Source organism: Rhincodon typus, chromosome 5, assembly GCF_021869965.1.
Source record: "Rhincodon typus isolate 14 chromosome 5, sRhiTyp1.1, whole genome shotgun sequence".
NCBI lineage: Eukaryota > Metazoa > Chordata > Chondrichthyes > Orectolobiformes > Rhincodontidae > Rhincodon > Rhincodon typus.
In genome coordinates this window covers 59,739,025-59,758,165 of record NC_063336.1, presented here as the reverse complement: position 1 = coordinate 59,758,165, position 19,141 = coordinate 59,739,025, and the positions used below count along the sequence as shown (strand labels likewise).

Genomic DNA, 19,141 nt, shown 5'->3' with positions numbered 1-19,141 from the left:
CATCAGCGTGATAATGATCAGACAATTTTCTTTTGAGAGACAGTGACTAAGGAATAAATAGTTGCCCAGACAGTGGAGACATCTTCCCTACTCTTCAAAATAGTGCCATGGGATCTTTTACATCCACCCAAGCAGAAGATAAAACCTTCAGTAAGCATTTTATATGAAAGACAACACCTCTGATAATGAAATGCACCTTCAGTACTGCATTGAAGTGTCAGACTTGAACCCAGAACCCTGTGATTCAGAAGCAAGTTTGGTTCCAACAGCTGAGGCAATGAAAGGTTTAACATTTTCATTTCTTCCCTGTAACACTACTAACATTATTACCTATTGGTTAGCCATTTTTTTATACATGCATAAATTAAAATTTTCTACATGTACTCATACAGTAGGGAAAGGAACCCACTTTAATGTCAATGTACTTTGGAATACTGTAGTGACAGTAAATAAGAAATTTCAGAACATGCCATTTTCATATGCACTAAAAAACTGAAGAAATGAAAAGAATATTTCCCAATTCATAGCATCTTTAGAATGCCTAAATCAATACCAGATGGATAATCAATTATGTCTTGACTTCTTCCTTTCTGTTCAATTTCACTAAGTCTCCAAGATACTGGACCAACAAGTGCTGAACAATTATTTTGTACATTTGCACAAATTAATGTCCATTGTGTTCCCATAAAATACAATCCATAAAGGGTATTTTCCCTGGGTGGGGGAGTTCAAAACTAGAGTGCATCTTTTTAAGGTGAGAGGAGAAATATTTAAAAAGGACATAAGGGCCAATGTTTTTACACAGAGTGGTTAGTTTGTGGAATGAGCTGCCAGAGAAGATGGTGGATGCAAGCACAGTTACAAAGTTTAAAAGACATTTGGAGGGATACAGACCAAGCGCAGACAAGTGGGACTAGTTTAGTTTGGACAGATTGAACTGAAGAGTGTTTTCATGCTGTATGACTCTATAAAACTTTAACATTATTAAGAGGTAAAGCCAAGACTACCTTAGAAATACTGTACATTCTGAATATTATATCTTTAAAGTGCTTCAAGTTATTTTAACAGAACAGATTGGTAATATCTATAACAAATATTGTAAATAGTTAATTCTACTTCCAAATATATATTTTCAAATCATTTCACTTAGTGAACAGCAAGGAATTACAAATGGACCGTTCTCAAGAAATAATTTATTTTTTTTCTGTAAGACTTCAGAAGTACAATACATTTTGGTTCAATTAACATTCCTTTTAACAGGAGTGGTTTGACAAAACTTGTGAACTTACTGCATTGCAATACAAGTACAAATGGAGCTTAGAATAAGCACTTCATAAATTAGAAAGACAGTCCAAGAATAAAAGTATGTGAAACAATTTTCTATTGATATAATGTAGAAAGTTTCTTCCCACTATTTTGTTTTAAATAATTCCAGGCTGTTTTCCCCAATATAAACAGGAGACATAGATATACTGAATTTTAAATAAAATCTAATAACACCAAGATTTATGCATTTTAAATCCTACAGTATTATAGAAAAGATTTAAAAAAATTCGATATCTTTAGTTGAACGATTTCCTGAAATTGATTCCTGAACACTGGCATTGGCAGTAGAATTCAGCACATCTTCAAAACTTCCACTGCTGTGGGCAGGTACACCAACTTTACACTAAACAGACACAAGATTATTGAAAGTGGCTTTTTTTAAAAAAAACTACTACTAGACACATGATAGCATCTCAAAATCTCCAAACAGCAACATATTTTTAATCAGACTGAATATTATAGTTGCCTTTCATTAGTTAACTTGGAGATCAGGACCTTTAAAAATAAACAATTCTAGAAAAACTACACATCCAAGAATGTATAATCATATCACCCAAAGGTATGTAGCTAAATCACTCCGGGGTGATGACTACATTGAGAAATGAAATGCAATAGGCCAACGAAAAGATGATTACCAATATGAAGTGGTCAAGAATAATAATCACTGCCAGGAAAAGCAGCACACAACAGGTAATATTAGCACAGAAACTCTCACATGACCTTAATGTAACCTTAGATGGGGGTGAAGACCAGGAACTCAACAGCCTTTAGAATTCTGAAACAGCAATCTATTATTTAATCTGTTGATTACTTTTGAGTATTAGGTTCCCCTAGCTTCATTGTTTGTATCTCTGTTGGACAAATTTGAGATACAGACAATTTAACAAAGTAACAGCAGTTACTAAAATACTCAGCATTCAGCTGGGTTAGGGAGCATCTGTGGAGACATTTCATGTCTGTGACCTTTTATCAGAATTGGGAAAGGTTGAGAATTGTGATTTGTTTTAGGCAAGGAAAGGGAAGGATTGGAAAAAGGTCAAAGAGGCTGTCTTCTGACACCAACCATCTGATGATGAATTCCAACTGCATGAGCAATATAAACCCAACTTGAAAAGTTTAAAAAAAACCCTTTTTCTCTGCACCTTCATATTTAATAATATAATTTTTTTCATTTTTTAAGGGTTTGTTAGGTTTGTAATCATTCTTTATTTCAAATATTTTGCTGTTATGCTTCTGGATGTAGGCAAACACAATTGAACAGAATAGTTGCATCTGATAACAGGTGAAAAACATGAGACAAAATAGCTCTGTTTTCTCCTTTGCTTTTGGGTGCAGCCATTCATCCCTCAGCCAATCACACCATTTCTAGATACATCCTTTGTATATTTCCTTAATCCATTACCACTCCCTTTGTCCTTGTGCCATCAAAACTTCTGTTATTTAATTGCTCTCATCTTTAACTCTGAAGTATGCTCTTTTTCCACCCAGTCTCCTCTCACTTGGTTACAGCCTATTATAATTCTAACAAATTCCAGTTCTGATGGAAGATTATATACCTGAAGCATGAATATTGTTTCTCCAAGATGCTGCCAGACCCTCTAGGTATTTCTAACATAGGGTTGCCAACTCCAGCTGGCCACATTCGGGGGAATGTTGGCAGAAGTAACATCATAGAAAGCTGGTGACAAGAGCCAGTTCTAAAGGGGACAAGGATTCACTTGCCTCCACCTCAGGAACTCAAACACTCTCCAGAGCCTGCTGTGAACATATCTTAGCAACTAGGTTAAGCTCTGTTCTTTAGCTTTCGTCAGAGAGATTAACATGAATAAACACAGAATCCCCCACAGTGTGGAAAGAGGCCATTCAGCCCATCAAGTCTGCACCAACCCTCAGAAGAGCACCGTAGTCTATTCCTGTGACAGAAACATTTGCAGTAAAAGCATATAATTTCCATAACAACAGAGAAGAATTTAGATCTTGGTTTCCTCACTGACCTGATCAGAAGTCCCCCTTCAGTGGGAAGCTCCAACACCAGCCCACACTAATCTCCCTCTTTCCAGGCCCATCCCACCTCTTTGCTCCATGTTCAGTATGACCTCAGTACTCCACTAAAGTGTCAGATTACATTTCTGGTTCAAGTCTCCAGATTGGGATGGAACTAACCTTCTGACTCAAGTGCAAACCCTGTGGTGGGCTTTCTCAGAGGAAATGCTAAGAACAAGCACATTTTCAAAATAACATTTTATTTGAAGCGCTCTGATAGACTTTCACTGAAAGGGGCCAATAACAAATGGGGAATATGGCCATTCATTCCCCTTCCCCACCCCCTCCAAAGTAAATCACTTTTTACACTAACCTGTATTGTGAAAGGAGTTGAGGACTTGTGTTTCTTTGAATTCGAGCTTGCTGTATGGGAGAATGGGTAGGTTGGTGTTCTGGCTGTGGCAGGCACTGCAGCACTCTCTACTTGATGCTGTGCAGCTTGACTGTCTCACTGATGACACAGATGATTCAAAGCTACCATTGACTGGAGCACCATCGAGATCACCAGGCATTTCTCTGAGCACCTTGCCAATGGTTGGGTCCTGCACCCACTTTGCAACCAGACTAATCCAGGAGAGTATCCCTGGCCTATCCTGACTTGTTCACTGTTGTTGGGTCAAATTCCGACAGCTTTCTACCTCACAGCATCATGGATTTATGTACGTTATACGGACTATAGAAATTCAAGAAAGGGACTAACAAATGCTGGTCATTGCGTTATACCATATTCAACATTAAGGAATCAAATTTTCTTCACAGCAGCAAAATCTGAAATCCTGAAATGTGATATGACCCCTATTTGCTATCTCCCTCCTTTCAGTGACTGGGTCATATTAGTGCCTTTCCCTCTCCACAGGGTAATTTTGACTTAGGATGATGGTGTAAAATCACCTTCCCTAATTTGCATTTCCACAGAACCAAATGACTAAGTTCAAATTTAAGTAAGTTCAGAGAGTTAGGTATATTTACATTAAACTTGAATTGAACTTTTGCCTGCACCACATCCTGAGAACCATGTTCAATTCTAGTTGTCATTTCATATAAATGACAGAGGCGTATTGGGGACAATACATTGAAGAATTACAAGGATGCTACCAGAAATGCATAGCTATAAATACCAGTAAAGGATTCTATTTTTAAATAGGACCGAGGGGTTGACCCAATAGAAGTTTTTTAAAATTATGAGCAGTTTGACAGAGTGGAAACAAATAGAATGTTACACCTTGGCAGAAAGAGCATAATTCAAAACCACTGATATAAGATAGTTACCAAGAAAACCTATAAGGGAGCTCATCCAAAGAATGATAATAAAGTAAAACCCACCACCTTAGGGAGCGGTTGAAACAAATAGTATAATACATTTAGGGGAAGCTATATAAACATATGATGGAGATAGGAAAACATGTTACAATGCTAGACTTTTTTGAGAAATGATGGGAGGAAACACAAATAGAGCTTAATCACTAGCATGGACTGGTTGTTGTGCCATATATCCTATATGATATAACAAACAGCATCCTGTAAATGTGAAGCTTCAGTACTTTAATCAGATGAAATTTTGACAAAAAAATCTACGAAATTCAAATGCCTAAAGGAAAGGTCAAACTCTAAATGCAACAAAATTAGATCAAACCAAGCTAATTGGGTTGGTTTAAGAGGTATAGCAATGCTGGCAAATTCCACTACCATATCATGGCAGCCAAATCTTTACCTTCAAACTGCTAACTGTAGTTTCCACCTGTTCTTCAAAGGATTTGAACGCTGGAGAATTTCTGTGGCAACAAGAAATATAATGATTTTGTGTTCTGCAGTTTTATTAATTTAATAGAGGCAATCTTAAGTGGCTCACACATTTTGATTCATATTTTATAAATATTAACAATCTTACGAAGAATCATAAGTTCTTACTATCTCTTATGAAGAATCATGTTTTATACAAACTAGTCTGCTGTATGCACTTCCAGTTTATAACTAACTTCCAAACTATTGATGTAACAGCAAGTCCAAAAACTTTCTGGTGACTCAAAATAAGTTGACTTTATGAAGAGATGCCCAGACACGAAACGAATAGGAGTCCAAGTTTTCTCAAAATACAGGCACAACCAGTAGAAATTACAGAGCTACATATACTCTTATGGCAGAACTAAAATTTAACATATAATAGGAATCTTTACCATGCTAGCATATGGTGTGGTTTCATCAAAAGAAAGACAACAGAACTGTGTGAGAGCTGAGGGGCCAGCAGGTGTGAAGCACAAGGGGATGCTGGGTGTGGTGAATGAGGGTAGGGTGGGAGCTGGGGTGAATGGGAACAGTTCAAGGCGTTAGAATATGAGAGTGGGGTTTGGGGGAGATGGGTGGGGGTTTTGGTGGTGGTGGGGAGAAGATTCATTCTGTGGGCTAGCCAAGTTGAGAGAAAAATCCAAGTGTGACACCAGTAAAACAGGTGGTTGGTTGGTTAGTAAGGTTTTCATTCTGTTTGTTTTTCAAAATTCAAGTGATGTATTTGAAATTGTAATATTTTATATCTGCTCTGAGCTGAAGAAGAACACCCAGTGGGAGGAGGGCGATCCAGTTATCATGGGCACCCAGTTGTCAATATCACAGGGAGGACTAGAAAAGATGTTCTGCTCAGGTTTTATGAGTAGCCTGGGGCTAAACTAAAAAGCCAAACCTCAAAAGTACCTCTGAATACTGAGCCCTGAGTGAACTGGAGTAGGGTAAAAGAAACTAGAGAGTAAATGCACGAGTGAAAGATTGTGGTGGCAGAAATGGGTTTCAATTTATGGAGCACTTGAACCGTACTGGAGAAAGTGGGAGCTGTAGCATTGGGATGGTCTTCAACTGACCCATATTGCTAGTTATATAAGTATGGTAATGGATTGAATTAGATGAATTAAATTAAAGAGAGCATGGGCAAGACAGCAAAGTAACAATAGCAGTAATAATAATCTGAAATAAAATCAGATTTGGCAGCATCTGTTGATAGAGTTAATGTTTCGAATCCAGTGAACCTTCTACAGGTAGACAAACAGGAGCCTGGAAGAACACAGCAGGCCAGGCCGCATCTGGAGGAAACAGCAGTCAACGTTTCGGGTATTACTCTTCTTTAGATCTGGACTGGTGCAACCACAAACAACCCACTATCAGCCACTAACAGTTCCCATTAGCAGCTATTCACTCTCCCAGATTGACCGTTACCCATTCCTTTGTCTGCCCAACTGTTTCTCTCTGGGCTCCATCTCCACTTATCATTTACTCCTCTCCCCACCCCATCTTTAGCATATATACCAATTTTTTCCAAGCTACAATCAGTTCTGAAGACGAGTCACTGGTCCTGAAACATTAACTCTGCTTTCTCTTCACAGATGCTGCTAGACCTGCTGAGCTTTTCCAGTTATTTCTGATTTTGTTTTCAATTTCCAGCATCTACAGTTCTTTGGTATTTTGCTTAGTGATAATCAGAATGTGACAGGAAGTGACAGCATGTAAACTTAAGACTGTGCCTGCAGATAAGGCTGTAAATTGAACACGAATAAATGATAGAACTAAAAGCATCCAAATGCATATCACCTTCAAAGGAAAATCAGTGAATTGTCAGTTCAAATAGAAATAAATATGTTAGATCTAAAGCAATTACAGAGATATGACTGCAAGATCTGAATATCAAGAGCTACAACATTCCTGAAAGCTAAGGAAAGGGGGAGAGTTCTGTTAGTTAAGGATGACATTAGTACAATACAGAGAGACGACTTTAGTTCTAAAGATTGATGTGGAATCAGTTTGGTTGTGGATAAAAAACAGCAAAGGCAAGAAATCATCTATGGGAATGCATTGTAGACCTCTGAACAGTAACTACACTTTCAGTTTTTACTACACTATAGGATAGGGAATACAGGAAGAAATAGTGGGAGCTTGTAAAATCATGGGTAATTTTAATCTACATATTGATCAAATGAATCAGATGGAGTAAAATAGCCCAGAAGATGAGTACATAGAGTGTTTTCTTACAACAGCGCATTCTGGAGCCAACCAGAGAACAGGTTATTCCAGATCTGACTGTGCAATTAAATAGGACTAAATAATAAAGTCAGCCCTCTGTAGCACTGATAATGATGTGATTGAATTTCACATTCAATTTTAACAGTGGGTCTCAGACGCATGTTTTACACTTAGTTAAAGGAGATATTTCATAACACTCTGCAAAGACAGATTCCAGTGAGAAAGGAAGACTCTAAGGGAAGGACACACTATCCATGTCTAACTAAGCAAGTTAAATGTATTATCAAATTAAAAAATAAAATGAAGATAGTTGTAAATATGACTGGATATAACATAAACAAAAACAACGAAGAATTACAATAATTACAGCCCAGACCATCACAGAAGCCAACTTTCCATCCATAGTTGCTATTTACAGGGCTCGCTACCACAGAAAGGCGGCCAACATCATCAAAGACCCATCACATCCTGGTAATGAGCTCCTACAACCTCCTCCTTCAGGCAGAAGATACAGAAGCCTGAACACACGCACAAGCAGGTTCAGGGACAGCTTCTTTCTGGCTGTTATCAGACTGTTAAATGGACTCTAGCCTCAAATAATGTAACCTGCAATGTAACCTGTATACTTCCAAGTCTTTTTGATCTGTGCATCCTTTGCTTGCTGTGATCTGCCTGTATCGCTCGTAAACAAAGCTTTTCATTGTATTTTCGTACACGTGACAATAAAATCAATTGTTGGTGGGTAATGGAAAGCTTGATCAGGTTGTAAAATTCGCCTTATGCATGTTTGCCTTTGCACTTGATGAACGTGTTTGCATTTGTCTACCTCCTTAAGAATTTCCTTGTTGCCAGTGTGATGGTGTTATACTGTATCTTTGGTGAACTCTGTTTTGTTCCAGAGTCTGCTGTGGCTTTTGGAAACAGATTTCCTGTACGTGTGTCCAATGTCTTTTGAAGCTGCATGCTTTGCAGATGTGAAAATCTATTAGATAGTTTTTGGATCTGCCCAGGACTGTAAGAAACTACAGAAGGTTGTGTGCACAGCCCAGAGACTCACGTGAGCCAATGTTCCATCCATGGACTCCATTTATGCTTCCTGTTGCCGCGGAAAGGCTGGCAACATCAAAGATCCCTCCCACCCTGGTAATACTCTCCTACAACCTTTTCCATCAGGCAGAAGATACAGAAGCTTGAACACATGCACCAAAAGGACATAGACAGATCAAGTTGCTCACCAAAAAAGGCAGATAATACATAATTAATGTGAACTTGTTCATTTTGACAGGAAGAATAGAAAAAGCAATGATAACAAAGCCAAATACCAATAACAAGGCACACTGGGCATGCTGGGAGTGGTGTGGGTTATAATCAAAATCAAACCAATGAAAGTAGCATATTATTTAAATCAACTGAGAGATTGCAGACCATTGACAGAAGAATGTGGGTATTCTGGTAGATGAATCATAAAAGGTTAGTAATTCAGGTACACAGCAATGTAGACCAACTATTTTTAGGACACTTGTACAATGACTGATATCTAGAACTGACAAATCCAGATGATATTGTTCAAAAATTACTGTTGCTAATACGAGTGAATAAATGCTTAATATGCTCGAGTAGAGTTCTTCTGTTTACTAATTAATTAATATCTACATTACAGACAGAAGTAAAGTATTGTGAATGTCTTATTGTCTGCAAGTTATCAATAAATTACAAATGAATATGTTGTTGTCTTCTAGAAATGTTAACGAGTCTAATGCTTAACAACTGCTTTTTATTCTTTCTTCCAGCTTAAACACTTTTTGTAGAAGCTGTGGTACAAGTAGATGATTAAAATGACTTCAGATATTTTCTAATCCAAAACCACTTCAATGGAGGATCAGGAGGACAGCAATCAGACTAATCAATACGATGTTTTCTGGTTGCTAACTGTTACTGCATTCATATTAAATGGGAAAGTACCTTGTCAAGCCAACTAAAAATTTATGTTTGGTTGAAATTGCCTTCCGGGACTTGTGATGTTCATAGCTGGCAAAAGGGAACCACTAGGTACCATGCATTTATTAAGCAGCTGTTTATTATAATTAACAAATTAAAATACATTATTAGCAGCTACAAATATTAGTTCAGGTCTCTGACATCAATGGGCCATATAATTCTTACAAGATAGCTATACAGTCATAGATTAATAGAGCACAGAAACAGACCCTTCGTCCTATTCATCCGTGCTGACCAGACAACCCAATATGACCTAGACCCAGCTGCCAGCATTTGATCCATATCCCTCTAAATCCTTCCTATTCATATGCCCAAGCAGACACCTTTTAAATGTTGTCTAATTACATTTTTAATCAAAATAAAACAATTCTAACGAAGGTGAAAATTGTTGGAGGAAATCACAAAGTTATTTTGATTTTTAAGAGGCAAATGATGTTAACAATTAATTTTAGGGGAAGAAACCTTAAAACTTTACAAAGTCCAAAGTGAATTGATGTAATTCTATTGATGATCTGGTTTTACAACCTTAATTGATAAGCGCAATCTACCACATTTGACAAGCATACATCTCCGTAAAACAAGATAGAACACACAAGAAATCAACATCACTGGCTTATCAAAAATGTTCCCAAGTACTGGAGAAAGTTTCAAAAGACTTGGTTTCTCCCCAAAATGGAAAAAAAAAGTATAGTTAAAGCAGTTCAAACAGAACTTAAAATTTTAAATTTAGCTTGGTCTTAGTTACATTAACACATATCACATTACCTCATTGCTGGTGCACTAATTGAATGCTGCACAGGGTAACTGACACATGGAAGCATTAAAGGAAAAGAATTGAATGCGCTTAAGTCAAGCAGTAAGTATACAAAAAAGGCAACCACTAAAACATTTATCAAAGCTACTTAACACGCACAAATTGGTGACAATGTTAACGTATAAGAACATGTTTTAAAATGGTACTATAAACATAAAAGAAGGCTATTTGTGCCTTTGCGACGCTGCGGTCATCCAAAATACTGTCCAGACACCTCCTCCAGCTCTGCATCTTCCATTGTTTTATTTATTCACTCATGGGACATGGGCTGTCCAGCATTTACTGCCCATTCCTAGTTGCCGTTGAGAAGGTAGTGACACTTGTCATAGAATTTCCAGATAGAGGCAACAGTTCTTTCTTTATTTACTCTTAAAACACTTCACAATGTTAAAATTTCTTCCTAGCTGGCTGTGTTCCTATGAGATAGTTCTCCTCATGTAATTTCATAAGATATCATTTCTCTATTCTAATGCATCTGTAGCTTTAATGTCCTTCAATTACAGGGGCATCCAAAACTGCACAGAATATTTCAACCACAGTTTAACCAACACATTTATTAATATTACTCCTCAACTTTTGTACTCTGCATTTCTACTTATATATACTAAAACATTACTGGCTTTAAAATTGTTTTATTTACCAGCACTCTCACTGTTTGAGATTTATATATAATTATATTTGCCTCTCCGCTTGCCATTAATGCAGATTTCACTCCCTTTCCACGAAATGTATATTCCCATTCCTGGTTATATGTTTCAAAATGTATTATCTCATTTATATAGATACTAAACTGGTTCTCCCTCCTCCATGAATTTTCCCCTTCCTGGTGTGGTTTGAGCAATGGTCAGCTACCCAACTGTCCCCTGTCAAACTCACCAATTGAAGCACTAGACATCAACCTACACTTTTTTTAAAATCAGGGTAAATTCAACTTTGTTTCTTGTCCTCAACGTTCCTGAGGTATCCACAAGGAACAAGTGCCCACAGCTGGGAGTTTGGTTCATGAGTGCCAGAGGGAATCTACATGACAGTGGCCCTGCATGCTGCATGTCTGGAGAGTAAACTTCCTTTAATTGCTTTGAAGTTTTAGATTTATAGAATCCCTACACTGTGGAAGCAGGCCATTTTGCCCATCAAGTCCACACCAACCCTCTCAGGAGCATCCCACCCAGACCCAAACCCATCCCATCCCTGTAACCCTGCATTTCCCATGGCTAATCCATCTGGCTTGCACATCCCTGGACACTACGGGCAATTTAGCATGGCCAATCTGCCTAATGTGCATATCTTTGGACTGTGGGAGGAAACCCACGCAAACATGGGAAAGACGAGCAAACTCCACACAGTTGCCCAAGGGTGGGATCGAACCGGGTGCTGTGAAGCAGCAGTGCTAACCACTGAGCCACCTTGCCACTCTTTAGCTTTGTTCTGAAGGAGCCAGTTGCCATAAAGAGACACAGCTGAGGATTCACTGATGAAAAGGCTGTGTACTCTCCCTCTTCTATGAGAACTGTGGGATCACTGAGTATATCAGTATCTTATCCCACTTGAAAGTTGGATTAGAGTTCTCAAAGCTGACAATGTCAAACTTTGGGAATTTTGGCTGCTTATCTAAGTGGTTTTCCAACCAGAACAAGACAGTAATCCAGCAAGAATCTGCATTAATTGCATCTTAATCATTTTCACATATTTAACTAATAACTGTTATCTCTCCATCCTTAATCCTTCAAGAAGGGTCTTCCTTTGACCTTGATAAACACCTCCACATTACCTTGATAGCTAAGCTTGGTTTCCTCTACCCAATTAAATACTTTACCATTCTCAAGTGTTAATGTCAAGTTCATGCCCATATAAGATTTGGAGAGTACACACATCTGAAAAGGATCCTTTCGTACTTCACTTGCCTGTAGCTTCAATCTCTTTCTTTCTCTCCTTACTGTTTTTTTTCCTGTTTTATTGATAACGTGGTGGAAGGAACCATTCACCACCATTCAAATGCACAGCACTTCTTTCTTGGACACAAAATAATGCATGAAATGCATGCGAGCACAGGGAATATATGCTATGCAGAACTTTCTGAACGAGATGAAACTTAGTGTTAACATAACTGCTGTAGTTCTTAAATCAACTGAAATTTCCAATGTTGTCTTTCATGCTTGACTTTTTGATCCACGCTTTGCTTTGCACTTGATACATTACACAGCACGGAAGTACGAAAGATTTTAAAAAAGCTGTATATAGCTACAAAGAAAAGCAAATGAAAAAATAACTAGAAGTTGAAAATAAATAATTCAAAAAGATTACGCTGATGTATTACATCTGAGAAATGTCACAGCACAACACAAAATGTAGTCACTATGCGTTATGTAATTGAAGTACGCATACCAGTGGTTTTACAATCCCATGAGAGACAATCTAATTACATCTTGTATACCACATGCCATGGGTTAATACTTGCTTCAGGTTTTGTGATTTCAGCTGTTTTGCCCAACAGCTGGTTTCACTTTATGAACCCTGGAATCTCCACGAACTGTGGGGTAAATTGAAATGGATCTTCATATGAATCCTTTCCAAAAACCATAAGCACTCCCTGACAGTTCAATTTTAAAAGAGTATGTATATTTTAAACATTGATTCTTTACTCCTAAAAGATTAATTAGAACACAATTGAAAAAGGAACTGAAGTTTTTCTTTCTAACTGGTTTTGTAAATTTATCTAGTGAGTAGCTAAGTCACATTGACAAAGTTCTAAGTATGATTTCAGATTTGTGTCAAACTGGATAAACTCAACTTGTGTTCCAGTTGTGATGCTATTTTGGTCCTCTGTATCAAATGTTCAGGACAGAAAGCTACATAAATTCCTTCTCAATAATAACCAGTACCCCTGTGGGAAATGTCCTTTTCCTTGATTAGTCATCAGGTTTTCCCTGCAGTCTTGCTACATGGCCTGTGTATACCCTGCCATTAAACAGCCATCAAGCACTTCAACTGGCTCAAGTGTGGATAGGCCCCCATGACACTTGCGCCACCACTAGTAAAATTCCAGCTTAGAAAGGTAGGCATTGATCTCTCAACAGCTCTCCATCCACCATACATATCAGACCGAACACACCACCAAGCCCCAACTACTAGTCAGTCTGCTTTTGAACTGAGGGGTGGGTGAGTGCACTATCAGGGACATTATGCAGGGTTCAAAATTCATCTCATAGTTATAAGATGAATTATCCAAATGTGCCCGGCAACTGTACAGCTGTACATCAGTCCACACCTAGGAGGCAGCTGCAGGCAGTAGAAAAACTGGTAGCAGTAAATTACAAAACAAAAACAAAATCAAAATGTGCGACATCACTATTCTGGCCAACATTGCTCAAAAATCCTTCCCACTTCTCACATTCTCTAGAGGTTCAATGTATCACTTGATCGTTCTACTAAAATATCAGTTAGTGAAAACTAAAACATGCTCACTGTAAATTTGAGAGATAAAACAACACTTAGAGCTTCGAAGTTTTAACATGATTCAAAATGGTAGATTATCACACAGAAAACAAAATCACTCAGAAAGAAATGTCAAGAAGAAAAAATAGTGATCAACTCTTCATGCATGGACCAGCACGTTAATCAGAGAGCAAATGAGAATGTGGAGTTTTGTGTCAAACTTGCATTTCCACATTAATATCTCAAAAGACAAATCAAAATATCAAAACTGTTTTGATCTCACCTGTTTGGGAGCAGAAGTTGGAGGTAATATAAGCTATAGCAAAACAGTCAGTCAATCAGTAATCAATATCAAACAGCACAAATAGTACACTACAGAATGGAGTAGTTGGAAAAATGCATGATTAAACGTGAAACTAGCTAACATATTTGCAAGTTCCACAGACTTCATGATAAAGCTGCTTTTGGGATACTTGTTACATTCCCACCGAGACTGATAACTTTGAAAAAGATATTTGGCTTCCAACATCCAACTGAAAAGATCACATAACTTGAAATTTGCTTCTAGGAATTTTACTCTGACTAATAAAATAAAAGCAACACCAACTAAACCTATTTTTGTAGGCACCATACTCCAAAGAATCTCTATTTAATTTTGCTATCAATCAAAAATATCACACCACAATTATACATTACAGTGTCTTTAAACAGATGCTTTATTCTCCAGGAACCAGTCCAAAATTATTCCATGTTCCCGATGCTTGCTTCTTTTTCCCTTTCCCCACCACGTACTTTCTAATTCCAGAACTAATTTTCATTTTGAGAGTTACTTTATAGATTCCCTCTCTCTAGCCCAAGCTAGGCAAATTGTCAATTTTCCTTTCGATTATCACAATCTCTATCTGTTCAACCCAAGTCATGCAGTGTAGAAACAGACCCTTCAGTCCAACCCATCGATGCCAAGCAAGTTTCCCAAACTAAACTAGCACCAATTGCCTGCGTTTAGCACATATCCCTCTAAACCCTTCCTATTCATGTACCGGTCTAAATGTCTTTTAAACGTTGTAACTGTACCTTCATCTACCACTTCATCTGGCAGTTCATTCTACATACAAACTATCCGCTGTGGAAAAAGTTGCCCCTCATGTCCCTTTTAAATTTTTCTCCTCTCACCTTAAAAATATGCCCCCTACTTTTGAACTCTCCTTCCCTTGAGAAAAGACCTTTGCTATTCACCTTACCTATGCCCCTCATGATTTTATAAACCTCTATAAGGTCACCCCTCAACCTCATATGCTCCAGTGAAAGAAATCCCAGCCTATCCAGCCTCTCCTTATAACCAAAACCCTGCAGTCCTGGCAATAAGCTTGTAAATCTTTTCTGAACCCTCTCCAGTTTAATAATTACCCTCTTATAGTAGAGCAACTAGGTCTGTACTTCAAAAGTGGCCTCACCAATGTCCTGTACAACTGCAACGTGACAATCCAGTTCCTATACTCAATGGCCTGAGCAATGAAGGCAAGTGTGCTAAATGCCTTCTTAACCACCCTGACTACTTATGGTGCAACTTTCAAAGAACTATGTACCTGAACCCCTAGGTCTCTCTCTGTACGACAACAAAAAAACTACCAGGGCCCTGCCTTTAACTGCATAAGTCCGACCCTTGGTTGTCTTAGCAAAATGCAACACCTTGCATTTATTCAAATTAAACTCCATGTATCACTGTAAGGAGTTGGCCCATTGGCCCAATTGATCAAGATCCCTTTGTAATCTTAGATAGCCTTCTTCACGGTCATCTGTACCACCAATTTTGGTGTCATCCACAAACTTACTAAACATGCCTCCTATATTCTCATCCAAATGGTTTACATAAATGACAAACAACAGCAGATCCAGCACTGATCCCTGCGAAATACCACTAGTCACAGCCCTCCTGTCCGAAAAACAACCCCCCACCACTATCCTCTGTCTCCCTCCGTCAAGCCAATTTTACATCCAATTGGCAAGCTCTCCCTGATCTAACTTTACTAATCAGTTTATCATGCAGAATCTTATCAACGGCCTTACTAAAGTCCATGTGGACAACATCTACCGCTCTGCCCCCATCTATCTTTTCGGTCATGCCCTCAAAAAACTCAATCACGTTTGTGAGACATGATTTTCCACACGCAAAGACATGCTGTCTATCTCTGATCAGTCCTTGTCTCTCCAAATGCATGTAAATCCTATCTCTCAGAATCCCCTCCAACAACTTACCCACTGGTTTATAGTTCTCGAGCTTCTCCTTACAGCCTTTCTTAAATAAAGGCACAACATTAGCCACCTCACACATAGCTGTAGATGATACAAGTACCTCTGCTAGGGGCTCTGCAATTTATTCCCTAGGTTCCCACGATATCCTGTGATACAACTGACCAGGGCCCAGAGATTTATCCACCTTTATATTTTTTAAGACCTCCAGCACTTCCTCTTCTGAAATGTGGACTGTTTTCAAGACATTAATATGTATTTCCGAGAGTTTCCCAGGCCTCCATGTCCTTGCTCACAGTAAATACTGGTGCAAAATATTCATTTAGTATCTCTCCCATCTCCTGTGGTTTCACACATAGATGACCTCGTTGATCTTTAAAGGGTCCTATTCTCTCCCTAGTTGTTCTTTTGCTCATGATGTACTTACAGAATCTCTTTGGATTATCCTTAACCTTATCTGCCAAGACTATCTCATATCCCCTTTTGGCCCTCCTGCTTTCTCTATTAAGAATGCTCCTACACTCTTTACACTCTTCAAGGGATTCACGTGATCACAGTTGTCTATACCTAACATATGCCGCCTTCTTATTCTTGACCAGAACCTCAATATTTTTATTCATCCATTGTTCCCTACTCCTACCAGAATGTTCAACTACATTCTGCATGGTGAACAATAGGATTAACATTTCCTCTGCTTTGGTTGCAATATTGGTTTGCACACATACTCATTTCTGTCAGGCTAAGCAGCTTTTTATAAAAACCTGTAACTCAACACAACATGGCTTTCTGTGGACTCTTCCCTCCCAAAGCTCATGTGTGGTAATGTGAATCACATGGGCCTTGTACACATGGGAGAAATGTTCAATAGCTACATCTTCTAGATCCTCAACCCCATTTTATTTAGGAATTAAATAAGACAGTTTAAAGTAAAACTGTTTACAAAACCTGACATTCCTTGTATTTCCCAGCAACACAGATGTACACAAGTGTAAACATCTAGCACTTTCTCAGCGGATGTAGAGAGTTGGGCCCCTCTTGCCCAATAACAACTAAGCTACCCAGGCTTATTATCAGATAGAATTTAAGAGAAGAATTATGCGACTTAGTTGTTCCATTTTGCTTTAAGCTAAGGACACAGAGCCAAAATGAAATCTTCTGTACTAATCACAATCTTCAGTGCTAAATGATAAGTAGAATGAAGGGACTAATGTATGTGCTACATAGAGTACAGAAGTTAGAATTCAAATCTATTGATTGAATAACATTCACTTTTACTTACTTCATTTCTCCCAGTTTCTTGCCAAGTGTACAGCTTACATTATTCAAGGCTGCTGAAGCCTTCTGCCCTGTGGCATTAAGAGTCTCTTGTGTTTTTTTATATCTATGGAGGGAAAGAAACAAAAATAAATTAAGTATGAGAGACTATGTGCTGAGGAGAGGAAAGTGATGACTTCTATCAAATTTTTTTTTTAAAAAAGCTTCAAGTACTATCTAACAACATACGAGAAAGAACATAAAGTCCAGATCATTTATTTCATTTAATTGTGATGGATACGAGTAACAATCTCCAATGCAACCTATGCATCAGTAGCCAATGTAATCTCCACAGAGAAGCAAAAAAAGCTTGAAAATAAAAGACATCAGTTTAGGGAGAAAACAGTTCTGGGAAATACCTCCCCATCCTGTGAAGATAGTCAAAACAGGGTCCAGAACAGAAGTGACCATAAAATATATTGCCCAATATTGTACCTACCACATCATTATGGTGGGCTTTTGTGGTAGTATCTCTACTTTTGAGGCAGGAGATTGAGGTTCAAGTCCTACCTATTCCAGAGTTGTGTAATAACATCTCTGATCAGGGTGATTAGAAACAGTTTTCTAATGCATGGTAGATTGGTTAGCGAGGATAGATCACATGGAGTGCAGGGATAGCTAGCCATCTGGATACCAAATTGGCTCAAATGTAGGAGACAGAGGGTGATGGTGGAGGAATGCTTTTCACATTGGAGGCCTGTGACCAGTGGTTTGCCACAAGGATCAGTGCAGGCTCCACTGCTTTTTGTCATTTACAAAATGCTTTGGATGTGAATATAGAAGATATGGTTAGTAACTTTTCAGATTACACCAAAATTGGTGGTGTAACGGACAATGAAGGAGGTTACCTCAGAGATCCCAATGAGATCTTGATCTTGATGGCAAATGGGCTGAAGAGTGCAGATGGAGTTTAATCTAGATAAATGTTAGGTGCTGCATTTTGGTAAGGCAAATCAGCGTATGTCTTATACATTTAAGGTAAAGTCCTGGGGAATGTTGCCGAATAAAGAGACCTTGGGGTGCAGGTTCATAGTTTCTTGAAAGTCAAGTCGCAGGTCGACAGCGTGGTGAAGGTGGTGTTTAGTTCGCTTGCCTTTATTGGTCAGTACATTGACTATAGGAGTTGGGAGGTTATATTGCAGCTGTACAGGACATCGGTGAGGTCACTTTTGAAATATGTTGTTCAATTCTAGTCTCCCTGTTACAGGAAAGATGTTGGGAAACTTGAAAGCGCTCAGAAAAGATTTACAAGGATATTGCCAGGGTTGGAGGGTTTGAGCTATAGGGAGGGGCTGAATAGGCTGGGATGTTTTTCCTACAGTTTCGGAGGCTGAGGGGTGACCTTATATAGGTTTATAAAATCATGAGGGGCATAGATAGGGTGAATAGACAAGGTCTTTTCCCTAGTGTAGGGGAGTCCAAAACTTGGGAGCATAGGTTTAAAGTGAGAGGAGAAAGATTTATACGGGATCTAAGGGGCAACGTTTTCACGCAGAGGGTGGTGCATGTATGGAATGAGCTGCCAGAGGAAATGATGGACAATTACAACATTTAAAAGGCATTTGAATGGGTACATGAATAGGAAGGGTTTAAAGGGATACAGGCCAAATGCAGGCAAATGGGACTAAATTAATTAAGAATATCTGGTCGGAGCTGGGCCAAAGGGTTTATTTCCGTGCTGTACATCTCTTTGACTCTCTGACACTTGTATACAACAATTTTAGATGCTTCCAAGTCCTCTTCCAGTTTCTTTGGAATGGTTGTAGTGAAACCTAACTCTCTGCATACTGCAAATCCAACAGCGTGGCTACAGTTGTTCACCATTCTAGTTTACCCCTTTTGTTCATTAAGAATTTTTTTTGGTGATTACGTATTACAAGTATGTTATTTAAGAAAACAATTTTATAGTAAATACACAGAAGAAACAATTTAAATATTTTAAAAACAGCAAACAAGTAT

The 19,141-nt window shown here is 38.4% G+C and overlaps 1 protein-coding gene across 1 annotated transcript in view; it reads right to left on the bottom strand.

The window, feature by feature from the left end:
- Positions 1 to 1,173: 1,173 nt before the first annotated feature.
- Positions 1,174 to 19,141, bottom strand: part of tpd52l1 (tpd52 like 1) — a 31,310-nt gene continuing 13,342 nt past the window's right edge. The window contains exons 4-6 of the mRNA XM_020528152.2: positions 17,148 to 17,249; positions 5,081 to 5,141; positions 1,174 to 1,669 (exon numbers count right to left, since the gene is read on the bottom strand). Of these exons, the coding sequence (XP_020383741.1) occupies positions 1,544 to 1,669; positions 5,081 to 5,141; positions 17,148 to 17,249 (289 nt within the window). The 3' untranslated portion in view covers positions 1,174 to 1,543. The remainder of the gene's footprint in view (positions 1,670 to 5,080; positions 5,142 to 17,147; positions 17,250 to 19,141) is intronic.